We start from the raw sequence: 27,913 nt of genomic DNA on the forward strand, positions 1-27,913 counted from the left end.
GGTTATTAGGTAGGCTTGGGGAAGGCGGAGTTTGGGGGGCCGGGGGCGGGGCTCCTGCGCTGGGAGGAAGAGCGGGGGAGCGCTGGCTCCAGCTCGGCTCAGACAAAAGGCGGCGGCGGGAGCGGGCGGGAGGCGGAGCGGCGCCGCGAGGGCCTCAAGGTGACACCCGCCCCCGGCCCCGGCCCCCCCAGCCCGGCCCCCCAGCCCGCCTCCCCACCCCCAGCCCCCAGCCCCCAGCCCCTTACCCCCGGCGCCCTGTCCAGGCCCCCTCCCCCCGGCGGGGGGTGGGGAGCAGCGAGGGCCCCGCCCCCTCCCGCCCCCTCCCCAGGGCCCGCGCAGGATGCCCCCGGCCCCCGGCAGCCCTCCGGGAGGCCCTGAGCTCGACGCGCCCCCTCTACGCCATGTCCCCCCCTGGCTCGGCCGCGGGAGAGAGCGCCGGCGGCGGCGGCGGCGGTGGCGGCCCCGGGGTCCCGGAGGAGCCCACGGCGGCGGCGGCGGCGGACGAGGGCCCCGCCCGAGAGGAGGTGAGAGCCGGCGGCGCCCCTTCCCCGGGCGCGGCCGCAGCCTGGCCCCCCATCCCCCGCCGCGCGCGGCCCCCGCGGGTTCCGCCGCAGCGCGGCCGGCGCCCCGCACCCCGAGCCGGCCGCCGCAGCCGCAGTCCCGCGCCGCTGCCCCCACCAGCGGCCAGAGCTGTCCGCGGCAGCGGGGAAGGGGCCGCGCCGGGGGCGGGGCTCAGGGGGTCCCGGGCAGGAGGAGGGGCCTAGGGGCGGAGCCTCGCGGACCCCGGGCGGATCGGGGTGGGGAGGGTGGCAAGGATCCTATCTCGTGGAGGGGGATGCTATCTCGAAGGCCAGGAAGGGCGACTTGCAGGGGCTACAGAGGCAGGAGAGTACCATGGGGAAATGGTAGTATTACCTGAACTGGGGTCCTAAGAAGGTCAAATGTGTACAGAGGCGGTCCCCCCCTGGGGTCACTGGGAGTGTGTGTATGAGGAGGATGTGCGCCTCTTTATCCCAGTGTCCATGCAGCCCGCGCAGGTCCCTGAGTCCAGGAATCCTTCAGAATGTTGGTACTAAGCATATCCCTAGTTGGAGGCCTTACCCTTCAGTCCTCTGAACCTGGAAACAAAGGGACTGAGGAAAGTACCAGGAGCACTTCGCTACCCCTGTATCTCCCGTGCACACTCGTGCACACACACACACACACACACTGCACTAGGGCAGAAGCACACAGGCGGGGACGGACCTGCAGGTAGAGCCCCGTTCAGATGTGCTCTCATTGGGACAAGTGCACACCCAGGTGGGCACATGAAGGTGCACATATGCACACACCCCCAAGGACAGGGCTCCCCAAAGGCACGTGCACCCGAATCTTGCTTGTGTATGCTGTGTGCTGTGTCCTAGCCTACCTACCTATCTGCCCTTCCAGATCTTTCCCTGACTCCACACTAGGTCCAGGGCTCGCTGCCTGTTACTGTGCTCTGCCTTTCCGCCCTTTTCTCCCTTCCCCTGGCCGGCCTCCAGGTCAGGCCTGGGGAATTGAGGGAATAAGTCAGCATCTCAGCAGGAGGGTGTGTGTGGGGAGGAGTGGGAAAGCGCAGGCCTCCACCAGAAATCCAGCTCAGTACTCGTCTATTAAGAGGCTGCTGGGTGCCAGCACCCTGGTGAGCCCGGGGATGCAAAGAGAACGAGGCCTGCCTTCAGGAGCACCCAGTCTAGTGGGGAGCCAGACATGTAAACAACTCTCTGGGGTGACCGTGGGACAGAATGTGCCAAGTCCTTTAACAGGCCCTGGGAGAGCACCAAAAATTGTCTTCTCTTGATAAATGGCTGGGCTGCAAACGTCTTCCTCCCTACCCTCCTACCTTGTCTTACATCCTCTCTCCCCAGCCATATGTCTCTGCCCTTCTGGATCTCTCCTCCTGGACAGCCTTCTGCTCATGGATGCCCAACCACCCCCCCTCCCATCTTAGAACAGGGGAAGGATGTTAGGGTGCAGGAGGGAGACTCACAGGAGGCCTGGGGTCCAGAACGTGGGGGAAAGAGACAGGGCCTAAGGTTTCCTGGGGGTCTCCTTCCAAAGGAGGCATGAGGCTGTCTGTGAGGGACAGGGAGGTGGATGGATCAGAGAGGAGTGGCTCTTCCAGAACTAAGGACTGCAAAAATCTAGGAGTGAGGGCCCCACCTGTTACGTGGGAAGATGATGACAGTGGGCCCCTCCCTTCTTTCTTGGAACACCTGGAAGGGATCCGGGCTGGGCACCTGCCTTTGCTGATGCCTGTCTGTCCTCCCCTGTCTTCCCCATCCACACCTCCTGTTTCATTGCCATCTTTGTGTCTGTCTTTGGACTCTGTTTCTCTGGGTGCCATCCTATCCATCTGTGTCTTCTATGTCACCTGGGCCTCCTCCCTCCATCTCTGGCTCTGATCCCTCTCTGCCCTTCCCTGTATTGGCATTCTGTTCCCTTTTCCTGTCCTCATGGCTCACTCTGGGTCACTTCTGTGTTTATATCTGGTCCTTGGCTCTCCTCCTGGTCTTACCTTTTCTCTCCACATCGCTGTCTGTCTCTGCCTGTCATCTCTGGTGCTGGCCTCTGCCCCTCCATCCCTGCATCCATCTCTGTGCTGGGTCCTGCCGCTCTGTCTCACTCCCCACTCATCTCGGCCCCTTTCCCTGTCCATCTGAGCAGCAGCGTCCCATCCAGCCCTCTTTCACCAAGTCCCTCTGCCGTGAGTCCCACTGGAAGTGCCTGCTGCTCTCACTGCTCATGTACGGCTGCCTGGGGGCCGTGGCCTGGTGCCACGTCACCACAGTGACCCGCCTCACCTTCAGCAGCGCCTACCAGGGCAACAGCCTCATGTACCACGACAGCCCCTGCTCCAACGGCTATGTCTACATCCCCTTGGCCTTCCTGCTCATGCTGTACGCCGTCTACCTGGTGGAGTGTTGGCACTGCCAAGCCCGCCATGAGCTGCAGCACCGTGTTGACGTGAGCAGCGTGCGGGAGCGCGTGGGCCGCATGCAGCAGGCCACGCCCTGCATCTGGTGGAAGGCCATCAGCTACCACTATGTCCGCCGCACCCGCCAGGTCACCCGATATCGCAACGGAGATGCCTACACCACCACCCAGGTGAGGGGCCGGGGGGAGGGCGGGGGGAGTGCAGGCTAGTCCAGATGGGAGGGGCTTCTGGGACCCTGCGTGACTGCCCCCAGCGGGAAGAGCACAGGCAGCAGTGAGCTCCTGTGGGCCCTGCGACCGGAGGGCAATAATAACCACCATATAACAACAAACGCTTACTGGCAGCCTGGCTTTGCTCCAAGTGCTTTACAAATCTTAAATCATTTATTTAACTCTCCTAACAACACTATGAGCCATTTTACACATGAGGAAACTGAGGCTTGGAGAGGTTAAGTAACTTGCTCAAAGTCAAACAGCTAGTCTGTAGTCTGGCTGCGGGATCTACACTGTTTAGTGCTTAACAGTTGGAGATGACTTCATATGCACGTCTCACAGCATGCTCTCACCTGATCTGTGAGGCGGCTGCTACCAAGTCCTCTTTCACAGCTAAGGAGACCTAAGCTCAGTGACTTGTCCAAGGTCTGCGGCTGCTAAGTGGTGGTACTAGACTCAAACCCAGGGCCTCTGATCCCACGTCCAAGGATCCCAGAGGTGGGAGTCAGCTGGCAAAAAGGTGGAGGTAGTCTTGGGAGGCCCCACAAGGGGTGGGGTGGGGGGGATGTCAATCAGCACTCCCTGGAGCCGCCAGAATTAGATATATTGGGGCCCTGGAGGAAGAGGAGGAGGCGATTCTCCCAGATGAGGGTGACCTCTGTCTCAGTATTGGGATGGGTAAACAGAAGCCTGGGGCCTATAAGGATCAGGAAGGAGGCTGGGTGACTGCTAAGACGGGAACAGGGAGACCAGAGACAAAGGTGTTCGCCAAGGAGCTCCTCCGGAGGGCCCACTGGAAACACACTCGTAAAGGGAAGAAGGGCAGGCTGTTCGTGGTGATGAAGGGCAGTGTGGGACAACGGAGACACTAACAAAAGGGTCAGGCAAGCTGGAGGGGCAGTTCATGGCCGGGGCCTGACCCCTAGAGAAGGCAGGGCTTAATTTAAAGTAGAATGCACACTGGTACAGCTGAGTTTTACTTCTGCCCTCATCTCTAACTCACTGATTAGGGTGAGGGCCTCAGGTTCTCTATAAACCAGATGCTAAGATGCTACCCGGCTCCAACCGGGATAGGCTCAGGGTTTGACCAGGCAACAAGAGCAGCGATGGGGCGGACGAGAGTGAGCGGACACAAGCGACTCCCGCCGCCTTCCCCTGCTCCGCAGGTCTACCATGAGCGCGTCAACACGCACGTGGCGGAGGCCGAGTTCGACTATGCGCGGTGTGGCGTCCGCGACGTGTCCAAGGCGCTAGTGGGGCTGGAGGGCGCGCCGGCCACGCGGCTGCGCTTCACCAAGTGCTTCAGCTTCGCCAGCGTGGAGGCCGAGAACGCTTACCTGTGCCAGCGCGCGCGCTTCTTCGCCGAGAACGAGGGCCTGGACGACTACATGGAGGCGCGCGAGGGTATGCACCTCAAGAACGTGGACTTCCGCGAATTCATGGTGGCCTTCCCGGACCCGGCCAGGCCGCCGTGGTACGCCTGCTCGTCGGCCTTCTGGGCCGCGGCGCTGCTCACGCTGTCGTGGCCGCTGCGCGTGCTGGCCGAGTACCGCACAGCCTACGCGCACTACCACGTGGAGAAGCTCTTCGGTCTGGAGGGCCCGGGCTCGGCGAGCAGCGCGGGCGGCGGCCTGAGCCCCAGCGACGAGCTGCTGCCCCCGCTCACCCACCGCCTGCCGCGGGTCAACACGGTGGACAGCACAGAGCTCGAGTGGCACATCCGCTCCAACCAGCAGCTGGTGCCCAGCTACTCCGAGGCGGTGCTCATGGACTTGGCGGGGCTGGGGGCGCGCTGCGCGGGGGGCGCGGCCGGCTACGCGCCCTCGTGCCGCTACGGCGGCGTGGGCGGCCCGGGCGCGGCGGGCGTGGCCCCGTACCGGCGCAGCTGCGAGCACTGCCAGCGCGCCGTCAGCAGCTCGTCCATCTTCTCGCGCAGCGCGCTGAGCATCTGCGCCAGCCCGCGGGCCGGCCCGGGGCCCGGCGGGGGGCCGGCCTGCGCGGGCAGCCGCTTCTCGCTCGGCCGCCTCTATGGCTCCCGGCGTAGCTGCCTGTGGCGCAGCCGGAGCGGGAGCGTCAACGAGGCGAGCTGCCCCACGGAGCAGACGCGGCTGTCGAGCCAGGCGAGCATGGGGGACGACGAGGACGACGACGAGGAGGAGGCCGGGCCGCCGCCGCCCTACCACGACGCCCTCTACTTCCCGGTGCTCATCGTGCACCGGCAGGAGGGGTGTCTGGGCCACAGCCATCGGCCGCTGCACCGCCACGGCTCCTGTGTAGAGACCTCACTGTGATCCTCGGCGCCTGGACAGGTCCGCTAGCCTGCCCGCTGCCCCTCGCTGGACCGTGCTCCCTGCCTGTAGCAGGGGGAGTCACTATGGTGACTGAGGTTGTGCTGGGCACTGCGGGGGGTGGGGGAGGCAAGAGTGCGCGGGACAGACCCGGATGGGGCCGAGACACGCCCCATGCTCCCCCCCTCCCCCCCCCCGCCCCCCTCCTCCCTATACCTAAAGAGACAGTGAGGAGGGTGGGAGTGGGCGGCTCCGAGAGCATCCCAGCCGGCAGAGCCGTTTCTTCCAGCCCGGCCCCTGAGTTCCTAAGGGGGCACCTCCCCTTCCTACACGCACACTCGAGGTTTCCTGCCCAGCCTTTCAACGAATTTTCTGACTGTTATGTGGCGACTGTGCGGTGGGACCCACATTGGGCCTCGTCTCAAGTGCGAGGCCCTCGCTGTGGAGCTGGGGAGGTTTAGAGGCTGTGGGGAAGGGAAATTGGGGCTTTCCTTCCCCCGCTGCCCCGCCCCACTGGGGCCTCTCTCTGCTGAGGAGCAGTGGTTTGCTGAACAGCAGGGCTGGCTTCCAACCTGCTAATGACTTCAGTGGGTCTGAGGCTGGGGCCAGGTGTCAGCCCGGATGCGCCATCTCAAAACCGTGGAAATGTTGCTATCGTTTTGGCGCTGGCCCCAAAGGTCGGGGTTTCCTTTCTGTCACTCTCTCCGCTGTTGTTTATCTCGCTGGGCCCCGGGAGTCCGGGTCCGGAGGGACTGTGCTCACCACACAGACGTCACTCCCCTTCCTCCCCTCCCCCTCCCTCTCCCTGGTTCTGAAGAGCTGTTGCCAGCGGGGAGGACGGTGGGGGGAGGCAAAATGTGGAGGGCAGTGTACCTCACTTAGCCTTTTCTCTAAGCTCTGCAGCCTCCTGGCAGCAGCCTCCACACCTGGGTTCTGGGAGGGTGCTCATTTCAGAGAGGGTGAGGTACCGCCCAGGGGTACTGCTGGCCAACGTGAATGACTGAGTGCAGAGAGTGGAAGCAAACCTGGGTGACAACGAGGATCTCTGGACACAGGTGGGAGGCAAAGAGGAGAGGGCAGTGGAGGGTAGAGTGAAAGGACCTCCAGAGGTAGGGGTGTCTGTGGGGGGGGGGTGGCCCTTGCCTCCCCCAGACTTGTGGGGAGGAGTGGAAAGTGGTCCCCACACATTGCCTCTGCAGGGCGGAGGACGGGATCGCAAGCCCCAGCTGGAGAAATAGTCAATTCCAGTGGCAGGGTCGGAGGCAGGATTCTCTAAATCTTGTCTGACTCCTCTGTCCTCCCCTATGCCATGAGCTGAAGCCCTGCTGTGTGTCCTAGGGTCTTCAAAGGGGCACCTGCCACCACCCCAGGGCACTGGCCCCAAGTCCTGTTCCCCCAAAGCTCTGACACCACCTTCTCTCCCCCATGACTCCCACCCTGATGTGCTTCCATGTGCATGTCTGTGTACAACCCTCCTGCCCTCCCAGCTCCCCTGGCTAAAGATTTCCCAGCAGACTTAGTGCCCAGGGATTGAGCTCACATTTCAAGCTGGAGAGGATAACCCTTGGGCCACCCGATATTGCTCACCCTGGATGCTTCTCACTTTGTCTGAGCCGGCAGAGCTCCTCCTTCCTTTCCTTCAGCCTCTCCCATCTTCCTCCAGCCTAGCCAGGCCTGCACCCGCCAAGGGCATGGCCTCCACCTATGCAACATCTCCTTTGGCTCCCCTCCTCTCCTTCCTGGGGGGACTTGGGAGGCACAGATTGTGGGGACACCATGGTGCATGGCCATTGGGGGTTGAGCTTTACTTTCATGTGGAGATGGCTGAGTGGACGGGAATGGAGGCTGGAGAAGGGGAGGTGTGGGCAGGAGGGGACAGCTGCCCAGTAGGCTTCCCTGGGCAGCAGAGCCCACCTGTCTGCCAGCACTGAACCCGCCTGGACCCTGAGTCTGTGCTCCTCAGGGGTCTGGCGGTTGGAGCACCCCTCTTTCCTCTGAATGGACATCTGTGAGGTACAGGTGGTGAGCTGTGGCCTCAGGCCCCAGTTCTTGGCCAGCTGGCACCTGGATGTCATGCCCTTGTGCGAGGACAGCCTGAGTTGGGAGGAGGAGAAGGGGGGCCCGTGTTATTATTTTTGCCTGTATTGACCATTTCTGCCTAGGTCTTCTCACACAGACAGCCTCACCTCCCACACACGCACAGACTTAGAGAGAAACCACTTCTTTGGTCTCTTTTCTTGGTAGCTTTATTGATTGCCAGGGAAAAATGAAAACCAGAAAATTAATTAATCTCTAAAATTAAACTTTACACTGAATGTTCTTGTTTCTCTAATTAGAACTCTGCTAGCAGCTGTGGCTATGTACGTACACACACACACACACACACACACACACACTCACACTCTCGCACCTACACGTTTTGCACTCCGGAACTGTCAGAGGGTGTCAGGCACACACAGACAGACTCTAGGTTGCCCAGACAGGCACACATATGCAGTCACTCCCAAGGCCCCTTTGGTGCTCTGCTCAGCGCCTGCTTGTTGGAAGGAGTCCCCGGAGAGCAGGCCCCTTAGGCTGTGGTTGCAGTGCATGACCCACCCTTTGGAAATGGGTTTAGAGGTTCTGGGCCCTTCAGTGCAAGCAGGATGGAAGATGGGGCTCAGCCTGAATCCATCAGTCCTCGTGGCCCCATCGGTTGATGTGATTCTTGTGGGTGTGGCCCTAGGGTGGGCAGCTGCAGAGTGACGGGGACTCATAGAAGGTATCTGGAGGGCTCCATTTGTCTTGTGGACAAGGGCCTGTGGGGTGGGCTGGGCCTGGATGGGGAGAAGACAGGTTTTTGTCAATTGGGTGCATCACACTGTGGCCTTTCTGTCGTGGATTTCCAAGCGCAAAGATTGTATAAATCAAACTGGTGGATAATAAAGTTGCAGATGACTCACGGACTTCCCTTCCCAGCGTGGCACTTCCCCCGCCATCTCATGGGAAGCTCTCTGGGGAGGCCACTGGGTCTGAGCCACTCCTGCCACCTCTGTTTCCCCCTTCCCAGGTTGGGGGAGAGGATTAGGGGATGGCATGGCCTGTAGAACTGGATCACTTAAGCAGGGTCAAGTAATAGGGAGGTGGCATCTACAGGGGTGAGGGTGGAAGAGCCAGGCAAAGCTCGGCTGCAACCAGAGGAGGAAGAGAGCGTGTAGAGACAGAGTGTGTGTGTGTTTGAAGGTCTAGAGGTTAAGGATCTGTCGAGGCGATAGGAAAATGGTAGGGAGTGTGGTCAGGGAGGGGGGCAGCCCTCGTGCGAGAGCCTGGGCAGGCGCAGTCCCTCAGAATCCTCTCTGCCTTCCCTATTGCTGGAAGAAGTTGGTCATTTCAAGGGGTCCAGTGATATTCTCTCCCTGGGTATGGGGGCTGGGTCCCACTTCATACCCCTTCTTCCCCTATCCCAGGCCCCTCCCCCTGTTCACATCTTTATCCACACAACTTTTGATCACTCACCCCAGCATATTCCTGGTCTCCCTATCTCCCTCCCTCTGGACCGGTGTGACAGTCTGCAGCAGGCATGGCAGGGGCATGAAGTGGGGGATGGGGCACTGCCCCAGCCCTGTCCCCCATCTTATCCCACAGGGTTCTCAGGGCCCTTGGCAGTGATTGGCGACATGAAGTGGCTGGGATTCAAGGCCCGTTGGCGGGCTGCTTCACGATTGGCAGAAAGGGCTTGGCCAATGAGGTACTCGCTCTCCTGGGATACATCTGACAGGCGCAAGTCAAACCCCAGGAGGGTTTTGTTGTCTGACATGCCTTCCAGGAGCTGCTTCCCGCCGTCCTGGGAGAGGAGTACAAGGGAAGTGGTCATTTTACATCGCTTCCCAGGATCACACACACACGTTTGTGTATAGAGGCGACTGAAACAAAAGTTTCACAAAATAATATTTAACCTAGTTGTGTAGCACACTGGTGTTTTCTATTCTATGCTATCCTAGTCCATTCTATTCCATAAGAAAAATGGTGCTCAAGACTCACTAAATTGATTTTTCAATCCCAATGCTTTGAAAAACATGGCTCTGTGGCGGTGATGGTAATCCCATGCATCTGGTTCAGCCCTGGGCATGTGAGGCCGATCTGGCTAATGCAATGTGAGGAGGACGTTTGGAGGGAGTGACTTCTGGGAAGGTTCTCACTGAAGGAAGAACGAAAGAGAGGGGCGTTTGCCCTTTTTCTGCTTCTGAGCATGGCCCCATGTGAGATGCAGCAGCCATCTTGGCACCATGAGAGGAGCACCCGAGAGGCCACGGCCATGTGGTGAGAGAATGGCACTGACCCCAGGAATTTACCAACCCCAGCACTCGCTACCCTGGGGCTTCTGATTAGGGACAGCATGAATATTCCTCTTGTTTACGCCATTTTCTGGTTAACTTGTAACCAAGAGTGCCCCCTCTGGAGACAGTGTGTGTGGGCAAGACTGTCCTCTGGGGAGGGTGAGTAGAGGGTGCAGGGGCCTGACTGGAGTACACAGAGGGCCCTCCCCATAGTCCTCACAGCTCCAGCCCCTTCTGGTTTGGGTGGGCCAGGCCCCGTGTGAAAGAATTTCATGGTGGGAGGTAGAGCGCAGCTGTTCTGTGCTTGTGACGCTATAGTGCATTGCAAAGTCAACTTAATAGGCTATGGAAGCATTAAAGAAAATAAAGTACATAGAATATAAAGGGAAACATCAGCATATATCACAAGCAGTAGGAGTAAACTCCAATTATGTTGATGGATGTGTTCACGAGGTGTTGGTGTAAGTTGCGTTTCTTACTCTGAGACTTGGTCAAGAAAATTTGAGAGACATTGTCTGTTGGAAGGGACCCAGGCTTTCAATCAGTCCTGGGTTTGAATCACAGCTCTGCCACTTTCTGCTGACTGGATGCTCTCAGGCAACTCACTAACCTCTCTGAGACTCAATTTTCCATCTGTAAAGTAGGGGTAAGAGTACACATTTTATGAGATAACTGTGAGCATTAAAGGAACACTAATGGATATTGGGTATCTAGCATAGTATATAACCCTGAGTGATAGTGAAAGCTAGCAATTACTGAGAACCTAGCCAGTGCCTGTGATGGTTAGTTGCTTTACAAGTATAACATTTAATCCTCCCAGTAACAACATTTAAAGTAGATACTGTTATTATCCCCATTTTACAGATGAGGAAATGGAGGCCCCCAAAAGTTAAGTAACTTAACCAAGTGCTTAATGGCAGAGCTGGGATTGGAATGAGGTAAAGTCTGCGATCTTAACAATTATCCTGTAAGTGCCCCATTGCTGTTGGATTCAACATCCACCCTCCAAAGGCCCCAGGGCCTCTCCTTGGCCCTGCCAGCCCCAGGAGCGGTGGCTCACCTGCCCGATGTGGTTGCAGCTCAGGTTGATGCTGGTGAGCGTGGTGTTGATGGAGAGCACCTGGGAGAGGAGTGTGGCAGTGGGCTCAGACAGCTCATTGCCACCGAGGTGCAGCGTGGTGAGGCACTTGTTGGTCTGCAAGGCGTGGGCAAGTGCCTGGCCGCCCTCATCCTCAATGCAGTTGAGGCGCAGGTTGAGGGAAAGGAGGTTGGTATTGTGTGCCAAGGCGTGAGCCAGTGACTGGGCACCAGCTGCACGCACCTGGTTGTTGGCCAGGTTGAGCACACGCAGGCGGCTGTGGCTCAGCAGCTTGGCGGCAGCACGCCCACCACGGTCCCCAATGAGGTTGTGTGACAGGTCCAGCTCCTCTAAGGTTGGATGGTCCAGGAGGCTGTGAATTAGGATGCGCGCCTTGTCATCATCCACCTTGCTTCGGGTCAGCCTGAAGATCTGTGGGCAGGTAGAGGGTCTACGGTACTGGGCAGCCAGGAATAATCTGTCTGCCTGCCCACCTTCTGCAGATAACGAAGGGAGGTGCAGGGAGGCCTGAGGTTCTGCTCACCTGGTGTTGGCCACCTGGCTGGCTTTTGGATGGGGCAGGCCTACCTAGCATGGCAGAGCAGTATAGAATTGGTGGCAGGCAGTAGGGGGGAAAGGCTACTGTTTATCAAGAAATTACTATGTGCTGGGCATGCTGCTAGAACATTTCATAACCATTATCTCTAACCCTCAGCATCCCAGTGAGGTAGGAGTTCTCTCCATTTACAGATAGAAAATGGAGGCTGAGGGCGAATACATCATTTGCCGAGTCACGCAGTGATTGAGCTGCAGAGGCAGATTTTGAATCCAGGTCTGTCTGATGCCCCAGCCCCTTAGTGTGCCCTCTTCAGATGGCTAAAACCCACCAGCATAAGGAGAGGATCTCTTTGAAGGAGATTGCCAGGATAAGAACTGGGGAGAAAGTGGGAAGGGTGAGAAATAGAAAATAGATTTTTTTTCGTTAGTGCCATCAAGTCAATTCCAGCCCCCAGTTCTCCTGGTGGCCCTGTGTGCAGCAGAGTGGAACCCTGCCCAATCTTTTTGCACCATCCTCTCTATCAGACAATGCTCTGCTGCTATTCAAAGAGTTTTCATGGCCAATTTTTTCAGAAGTGGGTGGCCAGGTCCTTCTTTCTAGTCTGTCTTGGTCTGGAAGCTCCGCAGAAACCTGTCCACCATGGGTGACCCTGCTGGTATTTGAAATACCAGTGGTATAGCTTTCAGCATCACAGCAACATGCAGCCACCCTGGTATGACAACGACAGGCGGGTGGTGTGGTTCCCTGACTGGGAAACAAACCCTGGCCGAGGTGGTGAGAGTGCCATCTTAACCACTAGACCACCAGGGCTGGCTAGAAAATGGATGGGATGAAGAAAAAAGATAAGAGAAAGGGGGTAGGCCCAGCATTATGAATACTGGAGATGGGAGCCATTACCCCTTTCCTTCTCACGGGCTTGTTCCATTCCTCCCTCTTCTTTGAGGCCTCTCTACTGTCTCCCTATCTTTCTCTCCTCTCCTTTCTTTACATCTTAGCCAGTTTGAGTTATTTGTCCCTCTTGTCTTTTCATTGCATCTATCTGGCAAAGGTCCAATCCTGGATCAACTCCACTCTATTTTCTGCATGTCTGTGCCCAAACAACTGACATGATGGAAAATGTCACATGACAGGACTGGTTGGTACCACCGGAACCACCAATGGGCCCTCAGTGCTGTGTGCCAATTCAACTCTGTTTCTCTGGCCAACATACTCTCTCATGATCTACAACAACTATTTCAACCTTCTGCAGCCTCCTCAAACTTCAGGAGGCCACCCTACAGCCTCCTTTCAACAGGTACGTCTCCTACAGCCTCCCCAGCCATTGAATGGGAACCCCTCATTTTCCTAATCCCAAACACAAACCCAGTGCTACCCACCACATCCACTCTCCCCTCTGCTCAGAGCCACCTGCCCCACCTCAGTCCTAGATGCCACCTCTCCTGCCTTCCCAGGAACCTTCCTTGGTCAATGAACCTGTGCCTCTCTCCTGTATTCAGCTCCTTTCTTGCAATTAGATGGAGCTTTACATTGATTTTAAACACTTGCAAGTTTCTTCTTAAGAAAACCCAAACCTGTCATTTATTACAGCTCTACCTTTCACCTCCTTCACAGCCAAGTTCTTGAAAAAGCTGAGCACAGTCCTTCTGTTTCCTCACTTCCCACTCTCCATAAACCACTCTGATCTGGCCTTTGCTCCCGGCACTCCACTGACATAGCTCCCCCTCAGTGACCTCCGTGTTTGCTAAACCCACCCTGTTGCTTTTCACTCCCTCTTTCTGAAATGCGTCCCTCCTTTGGCTCTATGACACAATGCCCTGCCCCCTTTTTCTTCCTGGCTGGCTCTCCCTCTTCCAACCAGAATATTTAGGACATACTTAGACTAAAAAAATTATTCATTGTGTATCTAAAATTCAGATTTTCTGGATGTCCTGTATTTTCATTTGCTAAATCTGGCAACCCTATCCTAGGTGCAATGTTACATTCATATGATTGCTGATTAGTGCCTTTTATCCCACCGGACTGTTAGCTCCAGAGGGCACAGATGGTATAATTTTGATCGTTGCTGAATCTTCAGCACCTAGGACAGGGTCTAGAGGGCGGACCTTAGTTGGATGAGTCAATGGTCGGTGAACTGGGAGGGCAGTTAATCTCTGCATCCTCAGAATCCAGCTTGGTGTGGGGTGCATGAATGAGAAGGAAATAGGAGGAAGAAGATGGTGATGGGGGAGGAAGGGAAGGGGAGAGGGAATCAGAGAGAGGCTGAGAATGGGAGGTGGGGGAAGGCTGGAGGCGGACGGTACCTTGAGAGTGTGGCATGCCTTGATGGTGGCCGCCAGGGAGTGGCAGTCCCGGTAGGTGAAGAGGAAGAGGTTCCACTCGAAGTTCATGCCACAGTCCTTGACACCGTACACCAGGTCCAGCTCCTCCAGATGGCTCAGGCCAGCCACCAGGTCACCCAGTTGGTAGTGGTCCATGGCGGGCTCCTCCATCTCTCCCTCGCTGCCCGAGTCAGACTGTTCCCCACTCCACGGTGGCGGTGGCAGCTGCACGGGCGGAAGGAACTGATCCACTTGGATCCTGCGCACATACTTCCTGCAGAGTGGCAGCAGGTCGAGGATCACCGCGGGGTCCGTGGTGTTTGGGATGAAGTGCTTTAGCAGGTTCTCCAGGTGCCGCTCAAAGAACATGCGCTTCCAGCTGCCGCCATGCTTGGCCACGTAGCACACAGGCCAGCGCTGCATGCAGCAGCGGCGCCAGTAGCTCTCATCATTGATCAGGTTGGCGGTCACAGCCAGCGGCAGGTCAGGGGACAGGTGGTTCAGGACCTTCTGCTGGTGCTCTGGGAGCAGCTGCTTCAGGATAGGGTTGTCTTTGGGAACAGAGGAAGGAAAGCAGGAGTCACAGTGTTGGGACAACAGAACATGGTGCTCGGGGCTGGGCCTGCCTGGGGGGCACTGAGGAAAGGGAAGACCCTCCCCTGCCTCCGGGAGCCCCAGCCTTTCCTCTCAGGGAGCATCTGAGCAGGGAGACACAGCCCTTGGCTTTGGGCTGCTCCCGCCTGAAGGTGGACATCTTAGCATCTGGTCTCAGGAGCTCCCAGTCCGAGGAAGAATCTCAGGCCCAGGCCTCAGTTATCATTTAGTCTGATGGAGGGAACAACCCCTGACTTCAGAGGCTCCCAATCTGATTTGATTCATTCATTTCAAAACAAAAAAAATTTTGAGCACCTACTATGTGCCAGACACTGTTCTAAGTGCTGAGGATACAGGAGTGAACCAAATGGAGGAAGCCTCTCCCTGTTATGAGGGGAGGCTTATTGTAGGTGTCTATATACATACGAATATATTGTAGGTAGATGGTGATAGGTGCTGTAGACAAATTGATGGCCCCCTTCAGAGAGCTCCCCAGCTGGTAGGAGAGGTTGGCAACTTGTCTTTGAAAAGGATGAATATTTACAGAGCATAGAGTATAAAACAAACCAAGAACCTATACACACCATGGAAGACTCCAAGAGAGTGGAGAGCAATCAACCAGGGAGTGCTTTCTGGAGGAGGAGGTAGATATGGTTTGGGCTGGAGAGAGTGGGAAAGGTGAGGAGAAGGCATAGGCATGGAGGGCACAGTGTGGGTGGGAGTCTGGTGGGGCCTGGAAGTGGGGACAGCAGGAGAAACTGTCCTGGTCCCGGGGGGAAGGAAGTGTTGAGTGGAGATGAGGACACTGTGTAGGAGGGCAGGGGCTGCCACAGGACCCAGCTCTGAGGCCCCATCTCCAGGTAGTCCCCACCCACCTTCCCCTCCTCCTGGCCTTCTCCCTCCTGCCCAATGCAGGGACAGACTCACTCTGGAAGTTCTTGACGATGTGCTGAATGCAGAGCTCTCTGAGGAGGGGCACAATGGCCAGGGACCACTCCGCATCCTCAGCGATGATCCTGCGCATCCGACGTACATTGGCCCCAGAATTCGGGCCCTTGGACTTCACGGGGGTTGGATTGACTGTGGGCTTTGAGGGCTGCTGGGCTGTGCTCGAAGCTTGGCCTGCAGTGGAGGACCGGTCCTGGGTGGAGGTGGAGGAGCGGCTGGGGACCGACAATGATGGTGGTGTTACGGTTTCCTGCATGCTGGGGACTGGCAAAAGAGGGGCAGGTGGCCACTTGGTGATGGCCTTGTGACAGACAGTTTCTCAGACTGGCAGGTCCTTGATGCTAGTGGGAACCTGAAGCGAGAGGATGGGGTAGAGGTTACTTTGGAGGGTCTCGGTGGGCATTTACCAGGAGAGGTAGCACAAAGTGGTTCTTAAGGGTCAGTCTCTGGAGTAGAATCGATGCAAGTACAAATCCCACTGACTAGTTGTGTGGCCTCGGGCAAGTCCCTGAGCCTCTTTGAGTTTCGGATGCCTCCCTTGCAAAAGGAGGATAACAGTTGCCATAGAAGATGCTTGGGAGGAGTGAATACGATAGGGCATCCAAAGAGGCATGGTATCCTGTGGCACATGGAACTGTAGCAAGGAGCAGCCCCAAATTGCCCAGCAATTACGGGCAATTGCTGTATGCTGGACGTATTTTTCTTTTAGTTCTTTATGCATATTAATTCATTTCATCCTCACAAAAGCCTTTTTGAAATAGGCACTTGTATTATTCCCATTTTTCTGATGTGAAACAAAGCACATAGAGGTTAACTGATTTCGCTCCATGTGACACAGCTTATAAATAACAAGAATGGGTGTAAACTCAGTCTATCAAGTTCATACTCTTTTTTTTTTTTGCTGAGGAAGATTCAGCTTGAGCTAACTTATTTTTTTTATTGTGGTAACATTGGTTGATGACATTATATAAATTTCAGGTGTACATTGTTATATATTTCGATTTCTGTATAGATTACATCATGTTCACCACCCAAACATTAATTACTATCCCTCACCACACACATGTGCCTAATCACCCCTTTCACCCTCCTCCCTCCCTGGGCTAACTTCTGTTGCCAATCCTCCTCTTTTTGCTTGAGGAAGATTTGCCCTGAGCTAATATCTGTGCCAGTCTTCCTTTATTTTGTATGTGGGTCCCCACCACTGCATGGCTGCCAACAAGTGGTGTAGGCCCGCACCGGGGAACTGAACCCAGGCCACCAAAGTGGAGCATGCTGAACTTAACCACTAGGCCACAGGGCCCACCCCTCTTAACCCTGCATTGTACTGCCCCTCTGAGGGTCAGGGGAGGGCGTGTGTATTGCCAAAAGATTGCGGTATAAAAAGAACCATTTAGTTCAAAACAGCTCCCTGCACTAAGTATTTTTTTAAATGCATCTTTTTTTTTTTTTTAAAGATTGGCACCTGAGCTAACATCTGTTGCCAATCTTTTCTTTTCTTTTTTCTTCTTCTCCCCAAAGCCCCCCAGTACAAAGTTATGTATTCTAGTTGTAGGTCCTCTGGCTCTGCTTTGTGGGACATTGCCTCAGCACGGCTTGATGAGCGCTGCTAGGTCCATACCCAGGATCTGAACTGGTGAAACCCTGGGCCACTGAAGTGGAGCATGCGAACTTAACCACTCGGCCACAGGGCCGGCCTCTGCACTAAGTGTTGTACAGAGCAGTAACGGCTTGACCAGGAGGATGGAGTTGAGAACAGCACTGGCCAATAGAAATATAATGCAGGCCAAAATGCAAACCACGTATACTACAGATCTTTCTAGACTTATGATGGGGTTACATCCCAATAAACCCATAGTAAGTTGAAAATATCATAAGTCAAAAATGCACTTAATACACCTAAGGTCCTGAACATCGTGGCTTAGCCCGGCCTGTCTCCAACACGCTCAGAGCACTGACATTAGCCTACAGTTGGGCAAAACCACCTAACATAGAGCCTATTTTATAGTAAAGTGTTGAATATCTCATGTAACTGATTGAATACTGTACTGAACGTGAACAACAGAATGGTTGTGAGTGTGTCGGTTGTTCACCTGTTGTGGGGCTGACCGGGAGTTGCGGCTGCTGCCGCCACCCAGCATCATGAGGGAGGACCGTATCACATATCGCTAACCTGGGAACCAATCAGAATTCAAAATTGAAGAACGGTTTCCACTGAATGCGAATGGCTTTCGCACCATCGTAAAGGTGAAAAATCCTAAGGCGAACCATGGTGAAGTCAGGGACTGACTGTATTTAAGTTTTTCTAGGACCCACATTAAAAAAGCAAAGAGAAACAGGTGAAATTAATTTTATATTTAATCCAATATGTCCAAAATATTATCACTTAAATATGTAATTAACATACAAATTATTAATGAGATATTATATGTATATTTTTTCATACTAAGCCTGGTCTTAGTATGAAAAAGGTCTGATGGCTCAATAGCCACATGTGGCTACTGTTTTGGACAGTGCAGGCTGAGAGAGGAAGGAGGGGGAACTGGACCCAGGCCCTGTCCAGGGTGCCCCCCTCCTTCTCCTCTTCCCCTCTGAGGGCTCCGGCTCCTTCAGTCTCCCCATCCCTGTCTTCCCAGTTCTCCCAGCGTCCCTGCATTCCAGACGGCAGTGGGAAGGCGTGGGAGGCGAAAAGGCAGCTAAATCTGGGGCTGAAGACAGAAGACAGAGGATGTATCTGGGACTGGGGATGCCCCATTTGTCCATCTCTGCACCCTTGCTGGGGGAGCCCCTGCCCTGAGTCTGCAGGCGGAAATGCCCGCAGCCCCTCCTCCAGCACTTCCCCCTGACATTTGCTCCCTGACTCGGCGCACGGTGTAGTGGCCGGTGGGAAGGAACACTCTGAACCTGCAAAGGTGTCCTTGACAGATGGAGGGGACCAGATGGCGCTCCCCAGCCAGCCAGGCATCTCAAGGAGGGAGAGACTGGTGCTGTGTGTGTGTGTGTGTGTGTGTGTGTGAGGGAGCGTGAGAGGGCAGTGTACGAAAGATAGCTGTGTGTCCGTGACACCCTTATGCAAATCAAATGCAAATTCACAAACAGATTGTGTCCAGAATGGTGGGATAACCAGCTGGTACTTTTTAACTAATGGCCCCTCAGAGGGTGTGGCTGGCAGTGGGTGCTCCTTAGAGGCGCCAGATGACTTTGCATTTCTGGCTTTGCTTGTGACTTGCTGTGCGACCTTGGCCAAGTTACTTAACTTATCTGAGCTTCAGTTTTCTTATCTGTAAAACAGAATAATAATATCTTCCTATGCAGGCTGTTGTGGAGATAATATCTGAGAATACTGGAGGGGTGTGTGGAGGATGAAGGACGGGGGTCTTAGGCTGGGCAGAAGACACCCTGGAGACCTGTTCCTTGCATGCTGACCTGAGATGGTATCTGTGAGTGAGGCCCTTACCTATGTCGAGGGGACATGCGAAGGGCACGGTGGCAGTGGTGGTGTTCGGGGCTGGATAGAAGGACAGAGGAGCCTGGCAGTTTGGGAAAGAGAAAGAGGAAAGAGACAACAGGCCACCCCTGCTCCTGCCAGCTCCACATCTGTGCTCCTGGGGCTCCCTCCTAGTTCTGACCTAAAACATTCGGGCATTCTCCTTGGTCCCAGATGCATCCCAAGACCCTCTGCAGGCCAACCCATGGGAGCAGGACCCAGCTTGGCTGAGGGCCACAGATTCCTGGCTGGTGTCACCCTGCAGCTGGCTCTCCAGGCATTTCTCACAACACCGCCCAGCCTCCCCATCCTGGCAGGCGGTCCCCTCTTTCCTCCTGGGAGGCCGAATGTTGGGAAACCTCCCCTGGGGCCAGGCTGGGTGCTCTCTGGAACTGGCTGCCCCTGGTCTCACAGCCCAGTGCTTCATTGTCTTAGGTCCTGGCCTCTCTTCCTGAGGTCTGGTCCTGGCTGCCTCTGCTGTTTGGAGCCGGCAGCCAGGGTGGGTTTCAGGGCCCCGAGCCACCTCCTCACAAGGCAGGGGCCGAGTGTGGCTCCATGTGCTCCCTGTGCATGACTGCTATAAAAAAGAGCCTCTTCCGGCTAGCCACATTTACAGAAACCTCCATACCACCAGGCCTGATGTCACGTGTAAGGGAAATGTTAAACCCTTAGCCCCATAATGTCAGAGTTGATAGTTTTCACTTAATTACTTCTTGACTTTTTAAAAATAGATATTACAAAAATATTTTTAGGAAGCAAATTATTACTAGACACAGAGGATTCTTTTAAGGAGGATTTTAGTTCCAAATGTTTTTTAAAAAATTAATAAAATATCAAAGTATATTTAAAATAATGAGCAAGACGAACTCCTTGCCTCCCTGTTACTAATGTTATAAAGATGATAGAAAGTGCGACCCTATTGGGGGCCTGCCACCTGCCCTTCTCAACTGCTTCACAGCTGCCACTCTCTTGGTTCTCCTCTTGCCTCTCTGATCGTTCTCAAAAAGTCTCCCTCGGTTCGCCGGTTCGGATCCCAGGTGCGGACATGGCAACCACTTAGCACGCCATGCTGTGGTAGGCATCTCACAGATAAAGTAGAGGAAGATGGGCACGGATGTTAGCTCAGTGTCAGTCTTCCTCAGCAAAAAGAGGAGGATTGGCGGCAGTTAGCTCAGGGCTAATCTTCCTCAAAAAACAGTCTCCATTGCAGGCTCCTCCAGCTCTGGCCACCCCTCCCGGGTTGCAGTCCCTCAGGGTTCTGTGAGGAAGCACTGCCTCGCTCCTGTTGATGGGTTGCAGCTCTCACCTCCCCTCTGAGGCCCAGACTCAGGTCCACTGGCAGGCCTCCCAGCTCCCACAAACTCAATCTGCCCCCCAAGAGAACTCAGTGCCTCCCCCAGGTGGCTCCTCCTCCTGGCTCCCTACCTTGGCCGGGGACACCAGGATGCATCCAGGGGCCTGAACCAGAAGCTGGGGCATCACCACTCTCCTATAGGCACCCCCATCTGGCTACTCAGTTCTGCCTCCCATCCCAACAGCCCTCCTCTCCCCTCATGCTGCTGCCTCAGCTCAGGGCCTCACTGTCCGCCTGGATCAGAGCTTCAGCCGCCCAGCACCTGGGGCTGTCATCCAGTGTGGTCCTCTCACATCTAGCCTTCCCACAGTGGCCATGGCTCACCACTGCCCACTGGGTACAGCCCAGCTTCCTCACTCAGTATAGAAGGTCCTCTGTGTCAGGACGCTGTGTTTGAAAGAAACTCCTCTTCGTCTCTGAAACACTGCGGGCTGGTGCATGCTGCCCAGCCTTTGCTCAGGCTGTGCCCTTGGCCTGGAATGCCTTTCCCACTGGCTCAGCCTGGGAAAGGGACTGTCATTGTTCTGAGCTCAAGTACCACTTCCTCTCTGAAGTCTTTCAGCCTCTCTCATCCCCCATCCCCCAAACAACCCCTCCCTTGGTCAGCCCCCAGTACGTGGCTCACTTCAATGATCCGATTGGCCACCCTCTCCCCACACCCACACTAGACTGTGAGCTCTCGAGGGGCAGAGACTGTTTCCATCTCATCTTTATCTCTAATCCCTCACCCAGCGTCAGGCCTGCTTCAGGGGTGTTTTGAGCTGCCCCAGCCCCTTCTGGGATAATAGATTCTGGCCAACAGGAGTATCCTGTATTGGTCAGAGCTACTGGTCCAGGGGTGGCCACCTGAGTCCTGAGCCAAAGAGAATCCTTCTTGGGACTTGTCCAAGCGGAGGAAGACAGGACATATGTCCTTGAAGGATACAGATCCCCTGCCATGGGAAGTGGTTTCCCTTCACATGGAAAAGGCCTGTCTGCAGTGGGAGGGAGGGAAGCCTGGTGGAGGCAGAGACAGCACCAGCTACCTTCAGTCCCCGAGGCCCCCAGAACTGCCTGCTTCCTCAGCGGTGCCTTTGGTTCTGAGGCCTAACCTGGCAGCCTTCTAACAAGTCCCTTTTGCTGAAGCTAAGACTTGGGTTTCTGCCCCTTTGTGACCAAAGGGTCCTGTCCATTTGGATAGGCTCACAATTTGGGGAATGAAATTATGGGAAAGATCTTCAATCAGTAGATGAAATAGTTCAGTGGGATGGCCGAGAAGAGCCAAAGACACCCAGGTTATTATACACAGGGTCTGACATCTAACTCCTGTGGCCTCTTCCTCTCCTGACCACCCTGAGCCTCCAGTCTCGCCTCCCATCTCTCCAGCCATAGGACAGTATCAGCAACTTACATGTGCTCAGCACCTATGTTACAGGCTCCTCTCAGAACTCTTCTCGTGTTTGAGTCTTACAACCGCTCTGCAATAGAGGCGCGGATGAAGAAACTGAAGACCAGCTCAGGAAATGACTGGCATCCAGGACATTCAGGAGGGCCGGGCCAGGGCCTGAGGGCGGGCTCCTGCCTCTAAGCACAGTGCACTGCTCTTCCGCAGTTGCTCGGTGTGTCCCCTTCCCACACTTTCTCACCCTCCACTAGGAAAGAAGAAAGGATGTTCCTGCTCCCAGGGAAGCAGGGGTCCCAACATAAGGCTTTCATCCCTGTTACATTAAAATGCATTTTCCCCCTAAAAGAAATGAAATCTTTTTTTTTTATTGAGTTATTGATAGGTTACAATCTTGTGAAATTTCAATTGTACATTAATGTTTGTCAGTCATGTTGTAGGTGCACCACTTCACCCTTTGTGCCCACCCCCCACCCCACCTTTCCCCTGGTATCCACTAAACTGTTCTTGGTCCATAGTTTTAAATTCCTCATATGAGTGGAGTCATACACAGATTATCTTTCTCTCGCTGGCTTATTTCACTTAACATAATTCTCTCAAGGTCCATCCATGTTATTGCAAATGGAATGATTTTGTTCTGTTTTGCAGCTGAGTAGTATTCCATTGTATATATGTACCACATCTTCTTTATCCATTCGTCTGTTGATGGGCACTTAGGTTGCTTCCACGTCTTGGCTATTGTAAACAGTGCTGCAATAAACATTGGGGTGCATAGGACTTTTGGGATTGCTGACTTCAGGCTCTTTGGATAAATACCCAGTAGTGGGATGGCTGGATCGTATGGTAGTTCTATTTTTAGTTTTTTGAGGAATCTCCATACTGTTTTCCATAGTGGCTGCACCAGTTTGCATTCCCACCAGCAGTGTATGAGGGTTCCTTTTTCTCCGCAACCTCTCCAACATTTGTTGCTATTAGTTTTAGATATTTTTGTCATTCTAACGGGTGTAAGGTGATATCTTAGTGTAGTTTTGATTTGCATTTCCTTGATGATCAGCGATGATGAGCATCTTTTCATGTGCCTATTGGCCATCCGTATATCTTCTTTGGAGAAATGTCTGTTCATGTCTCCAGCCCATTTTTTGATTGGGTTGTTTGATGTTTTGTGGTTGAGTTGCAAGAGTTCTTTATATATTAAGGATATTAAGCCTTTGTCAGATATATGACTTGCAAATATTTTTTCCCAGTTAGTGGGTTGTTGTTTTGTTTCAATCCTGTTTTCATTTGCCTTGAAGAAGCTCTTTAATCTGATGAAGTCCCATTTGTTTATTCTTTCTATTGTTTCCCTTCTCTGAGAAGGCATGGTGTCCGAAAAGATCCTTTCAATACTGATGTCAAAGAGTGTACTGCCTACGTTTTCTTCCAGAAGCCTTATGGTTCCAGGTCTCACCTTTAGGTCTTTAATCCATTTTGAGTTTATTTTGGTGAATGGTGAAAAAGAATGGTCAATTTTCATTCTTTTACATGTGGCTTTCCAGTTTTCCCAGCACCATTTGTTGAAAAGACTTTCTTTTCTCCATTGTATGCCCTCAGCTCCTTTGTCAAAGATGAGCTGTCCATAGATGTGTGGTTTTATTTAAAAGAAATGAAATCTTAATATTACATACATGCCTGTGTGTGTATATCCATACATTAACTTTGAACTGCTTTTTAAAAATGCATCTCATTTTAGGTCAAACAAAGCAGAATAAATTATGAAATATATGCTGACACTAATGTAGCAAACTTTTAAAAAAAATGTAGAAGTCATGTGATATATTATTCTCTGACAATTTAAGTATACAGAAATTATATATGAGGCCAGCCCAGTGGTATAGTGGTTAAGTTTGCACACTTTGCTTTGGCGGCCCGGGGTTTGTGGGTTTGGATCCTGGGCATGGACCTACACACTGCTCATCAAGCTATGCTGTGGCAGTGTCCCACATACAAAATAGAGGAAGATTGACACAGATATTAGCTCAGTGGTAATCTTCCTCAAGCAAAAAGAGGAAGATAGGCAATGGATGTTAGCTCAGGGCCAATCTTCCTCACCAAAAAAAAAAAAAAGAAAGAAAGAAAAGAAAGAAAGAAAATAGCATTTAAAAATTTATATATATATATGTGTGTATATATACATATCCCCTCTTATCAGTTATCCACACTTCATTGTGAATGAGTTTCAGATCCAAAAAGCAAAGTTAGGAAGGGGGCAAGGAGAGTGTACCACTGCATGGGAGAAGGTGGGGAGGGCCCGCAGGAGGATGAGGGGGAGGAGACCCGAGATAACTCCACCTACTTCACAGGGTGGCTTCAGTCTGGCCTGGGCATCACCAGTCCGCAGCTGAGGATGGTGGTAGGTGGCACTATCTTCCCTGGAAGCCTGGGGGGAGGGTAGACACTCATTAGCCAGGGCCCAGGGGCTCCCAGACAGCCCCCAAGGGCCCACAGAGGGCAGCCCCAGAAGTGGCAGAGCGGTCTCCTTCCTTTCTGGAACCTTTTCTCCCTGGGGAACCTAAGGGGCAGTGAGAGAATCCTAGAGTTTGACGACTAAAAGCATGTTCAAGACTCTGGTCCTCTGGGGCAGGAATCCTCTGTGACATTCCAGAGAGAAGGTCAGGGCCACCAGGAGTGAGTGCCTCTTGTGCCACCACCTGGTGTCCCTATTGGAGGGCACACCCTGCCCTTGGATGAGGAAAATGGGGACATGCCCTGTGACCTCTCCTCTACTGGTGCCAGTCTCATGGGCCTGTTGGGCTTCCCATGCTCTGTCTCCAGCATCCACCTAACCCAACCCAGGACCACAATCCCTGGGGAAAGGCCAATCCTCCTCCCCACACTTCCCTACTCTGGTCCTCAGGCCCAGGGTCCTGAAGTCACATTCAGGCTGTAACTCAGAGGGTAGGTGTTAAGGTCTACTCTCTACATGCCTAAGCACAGATACAATAAAGTGATGGGATGCCCCAATCTGGCCTGATTTTCTTCATTTTTTCTTCTGCAAGGAAAGATTGGCTCTGAGCTAACATCTGTTGCCAATCTTCCTCTCTTTTTTTTTTCCCCTCCCATTAGCCCCAGTGCGTGGTTGTATATTCTGGTTGTGAGTCCTTCTGGTTCTTCTATGTGAGCTGCCACCACGGCATGGCAACGGACAGACTGGTGGTGTGATTCCACGAGGGGAAAACAAACCCGGGCCGCTGAAGTGGTGAGAGCTCCGAACTGTAACCACTAGGCCATCAGGGCTGGCTCAGGTTGTCCTCATTTTTGGTGGCTTGTGTCTGGTGGACAGGTGTTCTGGGAACCATATCCTTGCCATATATAGCTACGATTTATTGAGTTCTAGGCCCCCAATAGCATGTGCACAGCAGGAGGCAGCATAGCAGCTGGCTAAGGATTCCGGAGTTATATTGCCTAAGGTCAAACTCCACTGGGCCCCCCAGCATCTGTGAGACCCTGGGCCAGTCATTTAACCTCACTAAGGCTCCGTTTCTTTATCTGTAAAATAGGGACAGTAATTAATGGTACCTACTTTGTAAGATTCTCCAGAGGATTAAAGGAACTGATGTGTGTGAGACATTTCATACAGTGCTGGGCCCGGAGCCAGCACTCAAATTTTGTGAAGATGTTAGATGCCTTACCTACATAAGTTTATTAAGTCTTCAGATTTATTACTGAGGACTCCTATTGTTATTATAACACTATTATCCCCCTTTCGCGGATGAGGAGACTGAGGCTTAGAAAGCTTAAGTAACTTGCTGGGCGCCACACAGCTGGTGAGCGGCAAAGCTGAGGTTTGAGCTGATGTCTGTCCAAAGCTCTCCCTTACTTCCATCACGAAAGCCTGGACCGATACTGAGATGCTCAGGTTGCTTCCTAAGTCGCCCCTGACTCTGTTGTTGACAGCTCTTTTCCAGGGGGCTTCCCACTTCCTCCAGCTCCTGAACTCTCTTGTCAGGTCACCAGCCTTCAGCCTTCAGAGTCCCTCACCCCCAAACCACTGCCAGGCATGGCCTCCTTCCACAGAACTGGATCATTGCCTGTATCCCTCGGCTTGAGGCCCCTGAGACCCAAGAGAATACTGAAGAGCTGTGCTCTCCTGCCCCATGGCTCAGGCGGGGCCTCCGAGTTCCTAAGACTCAGTGCTTGACTCTCTAGCACATCCTGCCTCTTGGAGGAGGGGTCAGATCTCCTCCATCCATCTACAGTCCCCAGTTAAATCTAACCACTGACAAATAAAAATGGCAAGTAATAGGATATATTGGAGTATATGAGGAAGCCATTTTGTGTAAACCTAATTCAGCCTGACCTTGTCTTTCCAAAAGGGCCTGACCGAGGCCGTTGAGCATGCATTGTATATCTGCTTTAGAGATTCCCTATGGCAAGAGCAAAGGCCCTTGAGATAAAGGTGCAACTTCCCTCTCCCTTCCAACGTTGGCATTTCTTTAAGGATAAGCATCTTTCCTTAGGCTAGAAACTGATTGCTGCGCTCACCTGTGACCCCAGCTCAAGACAATAGACTTGCCTCCTGCTACACCCTCCCTCTGAGATAGCAGACCTACTACCTGCTGTGTCCGTCAAGTGCTGTGCTGACAGGGCAGTCTTGTGACTATTGGGGGAGGGACATTTCAATAATATGTGAAACGTCCTGTATGGGGGTATGTAACCACTCTGTGCACCTCACTTCCTTGGTGCCCTTTCTTCCTTTGGGAAGAAAGGCCCTGGGCCATGGTCCTCAGATTTTAGCTCAGAATAAACTCACCCAGATTTTCATTTATAGATTGGTTATGGATTATTTTCGTCGACACCACTTTGGGCAGAAGCTCCTCTCACCTGCACAAATGTGAATGTTGAAGATGCTGGGGAGGAGCCCTCTCTCCTGCTCATCACACCCCTGGCCCTCAGTTGTCCTCACCTCCCTTCCTCTTAGCTGAGAAGCAGAAGTGCCAGCCCTCTTTAGGTGGCGAGCACCGCTGTGCACCTCTGGGCTGGCTCAGCTTTGATGGGCTACCCGCACCCCACTCTCCACCCACTTCTCTGACTGAACTTCGTTTGCCGGCTCAGCCAGCTTCTCCCTCACCCCAGGATGCCCTATGGAGAGCCCTCCCCAGGTGTCTGTCCTCAGGGCCCTGCACTTTTGTCTGCATTTCCTCTGATCTCTGTCATGCCCACCAGGTCAGACCCTACTACCTCAGGCCAAGTCACTCTCAAATCACCATTTGGGAATTCCCAGTTTGTGGAATCACAAAAGAGGGGCAAAAAGTTCCTCTGACAGAGCCCAGCCCAGCCTGCTTGGTGTTTGGCCGGGTGGGACAGTCAGCACACTTTTCACACGCCTCCTCCCAACCCCTGCCCACTTAGGTCTGTTGTCTTTAAAAGGGCTCCAGCGACTTCGCTCCCCGCCCCTCATCCCTACCTTGGCTCAGACACTCCAGCAGGGAAGCTCAGCTCCAAAGGCCAGTGAGTGCGTCCGCCAAGCTGCCTGGGGTGAGGAGGCCCTCCTGCTCCTTGGTTACCAAGGGAAACCAGCACGCCGTGGGAGGGAAGGAGGGAGGTGCGGAGCTTCCGGACCCGCAGGAGGAATTGCAGCCGGAGGAGCTGGGGATGGGGGTCAGCCTGTCTGTGCAGACTGGGACCCTGGACCTAGGACTGCTCTCCTCCACGACCTTCCCCTTCCTACCTCTTACCGTCCCCCTCCCTTTATTCGCAGCCCCTAAGCCTCTGGGCCAGTTCGCAGACAGCGACGGTGGCAGGGGAGGAGGCACGGGTCCCTCTTCAGATGGGTGGGTGGGGGGCCTCCTGGAGGTACAGACCGGCCCTTCCCCGCCGCAAGAAACGTGGGCGCCCAGGACGTGGCCCCCTACGGGCTTCTGGCCGGTGGGCCGAGGGCGCTGGAGGGGCTTCCACGCCCCGCGGGCGGCAGTGGAGGCAGGGCGAGTCCAGGCCTGGGGAGCCCGGGGTTGAGTGTCCTCTCTCGCCGAGTCGCCTCACCCTCTCCCAGTGCAGGGGCGCTCGCCTTCCCGCAGGTCCCGCGCGGCCGGCCGGTCGTTAGGGACGCCCCGCGTCGCCAGGGGGCGGGGCCGAGGCCGCGTGCACGTGCGCATGGGCGCAGGGATGCCTGCGCGGGCCCCGCGTCTTCGCCGCGTGCCCTGCAAGCATGTGGATCTGTCTCTAGTCGTTGTGGCTACGAGCTTTGGCACGGGCTCGATGCAAGGAAGGGTCGTCGAACGCGATGTGCAGGCCGCCGTGCGGGTGGTGGAAACTCTGGTCCTGGGGCAGCTTTGTGCTCTTGGGAGACATGTTAGGAATGGGTGGGCTTTTGTCGGGGAAAGTGAGGAGTCGGGGACCCGGGGCAGCTCCTGGGCTGGAGTGTTGTTCCCTCTTGGTGCCTT

The 27,913-nt window shown here is 54.4% G+C and overlaps 2 protein-coding genes across 12 annotated transcripts; one reads left to right on the plus strand and one right to left on the minus strand.

The window, feature by feature from the left end:
• TMEM151B (transmembrane protein 151B) lies at positions 1-8,404 on the plus strand. The gene is made up of 3 exons (XM_070584730.1): positions 1-524; positions 2,689-3,129; positions 4,338-8,404. The coding sequence occupies exons 1-3, from the start codon at positions 402-404 to the stop codon at positions 5,460-5,462; spliced, it is 1,689 nt and encodes a 562-aa protein (XP_070440831.1). The 5' UTR covers positions 1-401; the 3' UTR covers positions 5,463-8,404.
• Positions 7,683-27,743, minus strand: TCTE1 (t-complex-associated-testis-expressed 1). 11 transcript variants are annotated; one of them, XM_070584737.1, is made up of 9 exons: positions 27,513-27,590; positions 26,938-27,028; positions 23,827-23,910; positions 15,252-15,624; positions 13,713-14,281; positions 11,097-11,285; positions 10,836-10,895; positions 8,955-9,282; positions 8,136-8,275 (listed from the first exon to the last, which is right to left on the minus strand). In XM_070584737.1, exons 4-8 carry the CDS (start codon positions 15,526-15,528, stop codon positions 9,073-9,075), a joined length of 1,305 nt encoding a protein of 434 aa, XP_070440838.1. In that variant the 5' UTR covers positions 15,529-15,624; positions 23,827-23,910; positions 26,938-27,028; positions 27,513-27,590; the 3' UTR covers positions 8,136-8,275; positions 8,955-9,072. The 11 variants fall into 11 exon arrangements, with proteins under 11 accessions (XP_008539039.1, XP_070440832.1, XP_008539037.1 ...); XM_008540817.2 differs by having other exon boundaries at positions 7,683-8,275; positions 26,938-27,743; XM_070584731.1 differs by having other exon boundaries at positions 7,683-8,275; positions 10,836-11,285; positions 27,513-27,621.
• Between the last annotated feature and the right edge of the window lie 170 nt (positions 27,744-27,913).

Source organism: Equus przewalskii, chromosome 19 (genome assembly GCF_037783145.1).
Source record: "Equus przewalskii isolate Varuska chromosome 19, EquPr2, whole genome shotgun sequence".
Taxonomy (NCBI): Eukaryota; Metazoa; Chordata; class Mammalia; order Perissodactyla; family Equidae; genus Equus; species Equus przewalskii.